Source organism: Octopus bimaculoides, chromosome 7, assembly GCF_001194135.2.
Source record: "Octopus bimaculoides isolate UCB-OBI-ISO-001 chromosome 7, ASM119413v2, whole genome shotgun sequence".
Lineage (NCBI taxonomy): Eukaryota > Metazoa > Mollusca > Cephalopoda > Octopoda > Octopodidae > Octopus > Octopus bimaculoides.
In genome coordinates this window covers 36,820,292-36,827,787 of record NC_068987.1, presented here as the reverse complement: position 1 = coordinate 36,827,787, position 7,496 = coordinate 36,820,292, and the positions used below count along the sequence as shown (strand labels likewise).

General features: G+C 34.7%; 1 protein-coding gene across 3 annotated transcripts in view; it reads left to right on the top strand.

The window, feature by feature from the left end:
- The window catches only part of LOC106874046 (uncharacterized), a 163,309-nt gene that overhangs the window by 41,940 nt on the left and 113,873 nt on the right, over nucleotides 1–7,496 (top strand). For all 3 annotated transcript variants that reach the window (XM_052969498.1, XM_052969500.1, XM_052969501.1), the window contains exon 4: nucleotides 2,138–2,247. In XM_052969498.1, coding sequence (XP_052825458.1) covers nucleotides 2,138–2,247 — 110 coding nt within the window. The remainder of the gene's footprint in view (nucleotides 1–2,137; nucleotides 2,248–7,496) is intronic.

Below are 7,496 nucleotides of genomic sequence, written 5' to 3'. Positions count from 1 at the left end.
CCCCCCCCCACAAAAAAAGCTCTACTTTGTAATTTGTCCATTTTCTGTATTTAGCCCTGTGTGGCTATAATAAAAAGATATCTATCTATCTATCTATCTAGCTAGCTAGCTAGCTAGCTATGGAAGTGAGGTTGTGTGTGTGTGTGTGTGTGTGCGTGTGTATATACGCATAAAATCTGAAGTTCACAGCTGATTTTCTCCAGATTGGGATCATGCATTACTTATGTTCCAGAGATGGTTTTTAGACTCTTAAAACTTTTCACATAATGAGTAACGGGCCCTCTGCGATCAGAAAATACCTTTTCCTGCGGTACGTAGTGAAGGGTGGTAACTCTTTGCGAAGTAACTTTCCGAAATTGATTGTCACCCTTACATCCATCGGTAAAAAATTATCACAATCTCATTTGGCTGTGTAAAGGAGCAATACTGGCTAAAAAAAAACAAAACAAAAACAAAAAGCAAACAAACAAAAAAACTGCACTGCAAGTAAAATTAATGAGCAGCTGCTGCAGTACCTTCATGGAAGTCCTCACATCTATATGTCAATTGATACAATTCTAGATCCAGAAGAGATGGTAAATTACCCAACAGAATTTCTCAATTCATTGGAGCCTCTAGGACTACTTCCCCACAGATTGGAACTGAAAGTGGGAACTCCAGTAATGTCATTGAAGAATTTGGATCCGCCAACACTCTGCAGTGGGACACGCCTGGTGGTAAAGAAGATGATGCCACATGCTATTGAGGCCTCATTTTCTCTGGATGTGGCAAAGGAGAAGATGTTTTCATAACCAGATTTCCTCTCATTCCACTGGGAGCAGAAATTCCTTTTCCATTCAGAAGACTTCAATTTCGTATCAGTTTCTCAATGTCTATCAATAAATTCCAGGGTCAAACACTGTCTGTGGTAGAATTTCACCTGGAAGAGTTATGCTCACACGAGCAATTGAATGTTGGCTGCTCTAGAGTGGGAAGCAAAAAAATCTATTTGCATTTGTTCTACAATGGAAAACAAAGAATATTGTTTACCAAAAGGTTTTGTAGGAGTTACTACATCCTACGATGCCTTCCAGTATCCACTACTCTTTGTGAACGGTAAAGATGGATACCATTTCGGCATAACACCAACAAACCCGAAGACTGCACCAACAAAGCCGTTTCCTGCATGGACTTCAGTATCAAAGGATATTCTCCAATTACACCCACCAACCACGCGGAATTTATTCAAGTAATTCCTTACTATATATTCTCATGTAACTGCATAGGCTCAGATTATGTCTCTTATTCTACAGCATCATCAGCAATCCAATGTCAACACTTCACCTTCTGCAACATTACAACAGTTCACTTCCGCGTTGCCGTCTTCCTTTTCAACCCCTTTCCGGAATGTACCCATTTACGTACAATATCTCCATTACACCTACATTCATTCGACTGTCAATCATACAATGTATTGTGTTAGACGCAGCGCCGACCGCCGCAAAGGAGAGTATATCCACTGACAGCTTTTCAGTGCATTTAAAAATCACACACCCACATACCCAATTTTCCATGACAAGTTAGGGCCTAGAATCCTCCAAACGGGCGCATGACATGCCGCCTAGTCGAATTAGCCCATCATTTACTCCACAAATGTTTTGTCGCGAATGCTGCACTTTCCCGTATCACATGTTTCAACATAACTATAATATATATATATATATACAAACTATGCCATTTAATCTCAAGCAATGTCGGGTATCTCTGCTAGTTACGTATAATTGATTGAATTATTCTATTGGCTAGTAGAGAGTGATGATTTTGGTCAAGCTTCACTTAAAATAGCAACCAAAGTTTCCTTCTAAGAACACATTGGCTAATGCAGTCATAGATACATCATGCCCAGGGAAAATGTAGGATAATCTTAGCTGGAAAGCCTTTAACTATGAGTTTCGCTAACCAGGATTCCTCGGGGCTTAAACAACAACAGTAGCAGCAGCAGCAGCAACAACAACAACTACAACAACAACAGACGATGATGATGATAACAATTTCAACCGTAAGAATGTATCTGAAATGACCATGTTGTTGACGTTGTTTATGCTGTTAGAAGAATGTGTTAACTCCTGAATGATTTACTTTTCAATCTAATTTCTAGGAACGACTTTTAACATGTCTTTAAGTGTGGAAAACAGGAAGTTTATACCGGAAATGACAAACTTGTTATCAACTGTGTCTCAACAATTTTCTCAACAAATATGCAGATCGGTAAGTTCTTTTATTGTCAACATTCGATTTTTAGCGCACAATAAGTTAAATTACTTAAACATAAGGTTATTATGCACAGCAAAAGAATTGTCGAACTATTCCCCCTCCCCATTGCTTGTATTTACAGGTTTCTATGTAAAGCATTTAACTTCTAGGATTCGAGTACAAGATATCATATATCTGAAATATATATATGTATACATGAACTCACAATCTTTTTTTTATGCTAGCTTCACATACAATATTCTCTATACCTTCTCAAATGTCTATACCACTAGGAAACAGGTTAAGAATTCAAAGGCATTTTTCCAGAAATATAAAGAATATATCAAAAAGAAAAAAAAATTATCCCTATACTCACAAAGTATATATTTGATGGTGCAAGCTGAAATTTTACAAAATATATTTAATGGACAAGATCTCGATCAGCGACGAAATCACAAATGCAACATATACAGAAGTTGTCACCGTACTACAAAACTCTAGACTGAGTACTTCTACATAATGTTTAATTAAATTTATTGAATGTAAATTTCGGTGAGTGTCTCTCCCGCCTTCTTTATCCATGACTGGATCTTCACATTATGGATATAAATTCAATTATTAGATCCCTGTATTAAATATGTTAGTGCTCACTTTATGAGCGACTATTGTAGACTTAACGTAAACAGCTGCAAACATAGATTGAAGTTACACATTAAAACGGATATTTTCGCAAAACTAATCATATAGGAAAATACAAACCCAAGTAAACATGTTGAACAAACATTCAGAGGCAGGCAGAAAATTTATATCCCAATATGTAGTAAAATCAGTAACGAGAAGAAATAAATATAACACGAAGAGACAGATACTACAGAAATACAATACATGAAGTACCCAAACTGACAGAATGCTTCCCGAAACAAAACAAATCGCAAAAATCGCTTCGCCATCGTGATGAATAGCAAAAACTATGTTTTGAAGAAAACAGTTTGATATCAAACCAAAACATTTTTAACGAAGAACTGCATAGAACAATAGAGATCAATACAGCGCCAACAGCAAGACAAGTAGAATAATTTAGGATAGAGAGTGAAGGAATTTTCAAACATTAATACTGAAAAAAAATGTGCAGCAAAAATACTATAAGATATTGTTTAGATACCACAGAACAAGTACAACTGGTAGGCACCTAAAAATGATAGATTTATCTTGATTAACATGTTTTATTTTTAAACACAATGTTCTTCCAAAAATATTCAATGTTCTACTGAAATGGCTCTGGAAAGCCAATAACTTGCCTGCCTACAGTATACAAAGCCTCAACAGCAATAATATTGAAAAAAATTATATCTTTTAAACGTAACTCGCTTCGAGAACTGACAGGATACCGAAATGCATCATTTGCTTGTAAATATCAATTATTGATCAGACAAAGCCATTACTGAGAATTACAGTAAGAAAGAAAATGGTTTTGAGAATGGTGAAGTCGATTGCTGGAAAGCCTTTAACAGTGTTAAAAATGCATCAATTCTGGAAAAATCAACCATTACCAAGAGAGCACCAGTAGAAAGCAGGTACATCAAAAAGATTTTGAGTAAATGGTACATAATTCTACAGAGCAAAAAGATTAGAAGAGGAATATTCGAAAATTTTCATATTTCCTTCCTGTCAGACATTAAAATCTTTAACCATCATACAAAACCATACTCAGCTTAGGCATACGTGCTATAAGAGAATATTTAAATATATCTTGCATAGAATATAAAAAAAAGCATACGAGCTAACAAACGAAGGTTTACTTTGGGTAAAGTTGTATTTAAATTTAAAATGAGGTTTTATGTTCGTATATCGCGTCGCCTTTGGAAATATGATTCTCACAGAGAGAAGATTTTTGTCTTTGTTAGGTAAAAATGGGGAAATAGTGAAGAAATATTAGAAATACTAACGAATGAGTTACTGCACATGTGAGCGAAGGAAATGACTGGAGGGAGAAATGAAAATAATTTGGAGGAGAGTGAGGTTGGTGAGAAATGAGAAAAAATGTGAGATGGGAGTTTTAATCCGTGTAAATTAAAAAAATATTGTTGGCCATTTGAACGTCATTGTCTCTAATTTGCACTAAAGAATATTGTTCCTCTTCTTTCAAGATTTAATCACTACTTCCTTCAGACTTTTATTCACTTGTCCCTTTCAACTTCTTTCTCTCCTTCATTCTCTCACTTTCTTTCTCCAATCACTTAATTCTTTTGTGGTAACTACCTTTTTCTGTTTTCCCAGTAAATGTTCTTCGATTCTATGCGCACATTTACTAAGGACAATTAAAAAAAAGATTTAATCTCTATTCCCTAAAACATAGTTGTTTCGTAACATTTTTCGAAACACATCAATATTTACACTTTACTGTCTTTCTCGTATATATATATATATATATATATATATATACGCACACACACACACACACATATATATACATATATATCTATATGACATACAACACATACACACACACACACACACACACACACACACACACACACACACACACACATATATATATATATATATATATATTACATTGATACGTACATACACATACATATATATATATGCCTTGCAATGCACACATATATGTATGTGTGTTTTTATGTGTGTGTATCTATCTATCTATCTATAAACACATATGCATACATATATAAACATAGCTACACACATACATATATATGTGTTTGTGTGTGTGTTGTATGTGTGTGTATTCATATATATGTAACTGTATATATATTTATATATACATAAGCACACTCAAACACATACACACAAATGCACACATACGCAAACTCTCTCTCTCTCACACACACACACACGCACACACACACACACACACACACACACACACACACACACACTCATATCAACGCAAGTTTTACACTGCAGGCAATAAACAATGAAAAACACCTCAACTCATGTGGAGTAGTGTCTCACAGCAGCAGCATATTAAATTTGATTTAGAAAAAAGAAATGCAGAAAACAAGAGAAAATTATTTAAAGCCACTGATGTAATTTCAGATAAAGAAATATCGATAATTAGATCAAACGCATATTCGCAAATACTTCTCAATAAATAATCTAAACAGAGTACAACATTAACAGATGAAAGAATATTATAGACGTGTAAGCTTAATTCTTATAACTAAGCCAAATACTAATTATAAGATAATAGGCATCAATATTTTAGCTATTCCAATGAAATAGTTGCAGCATTCTGAAATACAAGCAATGCTAAACAAGAAAACAAAGAAGAGATCACTTTCCGAATCTACCACACAATGTCTAACTTAGAAAACAATTTATTTGCTGTAAATACAGACAAAGGCATTTTGAAATTAGAAATTAGAAAATTAAAATAAGGTTTCTTATAAAAATATCTAAAAAAGAATGAAAAGAAACTAAAATTAATAGATAAAAAGAACCCTGCTTTCTATTAGCAGAGGAAAAAGAGAAACACTTCTAAATCAGGGTTAAGGTAACAGACAGTTGTGAGAAGTGTTGCGGAAGAATAGAAATTGTTAGAAAATTAAAAATCAAATTAAAATAGAACCACAAAATACCATGCTAAGAGGTTTGTAAGAAGTTCTGCATTAACAACCATTGATAAAACTCATGAACAATAGTGGCCGAGGAGCTTAAAATTTAAAGTCGAGACTGAATCGTTTTTAAACATAACAGAGTACATCTAAAATATATAATGAATCAGAATATAAAATGTAACCGCAAAATATGGGAGAGTAGTAACTAAATGATCAACACACCACACTGTTTCTGATTGCTAGTGGAATCTCTGGCTCCTCCCTCTCTCTCCTCCCGTTCTCTCTTTATAAACATGCGTATATTACTTTTAATCGGCAGAAGCTATCTGTCTGTCTGTTTATCTATCTATCTATCTATCTATCTATCTATCTATCTATCTATCTATCTATCTATCTATCTATAAATTAACCAACATCTTTCTCTCGATTCTTCATTTACTCGTCTAAAATACCATCGAGAAAGTGGAATTATGTGCCTTCATATGCTTTTCAAAGCTAAAATGCTTGTGCTAGATTTACTTTACATTAGAATATTGTGGGAGAGTTTATAGCAGTAAACTGAAGGTGAATGACTCCTCCTTTATAGCCAATGTCCCCGTCACAGGGAAAGAAAGGCATGCTCATCAGATCTTAGTTTAAAGGTAGTTATTATGTACTTTTCATGTCAAAATGTGAGATGTATGTATGTATGTATGTATGTATGTATGTATGTATGTAGGTGTCTTTTGCACCAGGCGCATGGAGGATATATTCTCTTACGCCTAAAAACCACAGCCGACATACGAACTGCTTCTAATTTCTTTTTTGAATTTTTTTCCGTAATATGAAACGTTGGGACATGCCAGCAGATGTTGTTTAAACTATTTAGTCTTACTTAACGTAGATATAGTGTGGAAATTCACAGAACTGCAGTTTTCGTCTTGAGAAAGCATCTCGTATAGAGATGTTGTGCTAAAACTATTTTAGTATTAAACGCGTTTTAGAGCTATATGTCTATACGAGATGCTTTCTCAGGACGAATACCACAAATTTGTGGCTTTTTACAGTATTTCCATCTGAAGTAAGTCATACAGAATGTTATACTAAACCGATGAGGTTTCCATCGCTAATAACGGATATTTTACTCTATGTCATTGTGGAGGTGTGTGCCTTAGAGGTTAAGGTGTTGGATTTATGATCATAAAATTGAACGTTTGATTCCTGGACCGGGCGTCACGCAGTGTTCTTGAGCAAAGAACTTAATTTCACATTGCTCCACTCTACAGAGCTGGCAAGAATGAGCAATCCTGCGACGGAGCGCCGTCTCTTTCCAGGTGGGGAACATATACGCTATGAAAACCGGGAACCGGCCTTATGTGTTCATGTACACCGGGAAGGATCTTTATCCTTTTCTTTTTTTCTCTATGTCAATGGAGGCTACATTTGGCTAAACATGCGGTTACTAATAGATACTAACGCATAAAGACACTGACATCAAGGTTTAGCAACTTTACCGCAGCTAGTGGACGCTTTCCGCCTGGTACTGATATACTTCTGTGCTTTTTGGCACTATTTGTCATTTCAGTATGTCCATATTTAGTAAGATATATAGAATGGTGTGTTGAACTAATACTGCTTCCCGCTGCAAATAACGAATCCATATATATACATATATATATATATATATATGTATATATATAT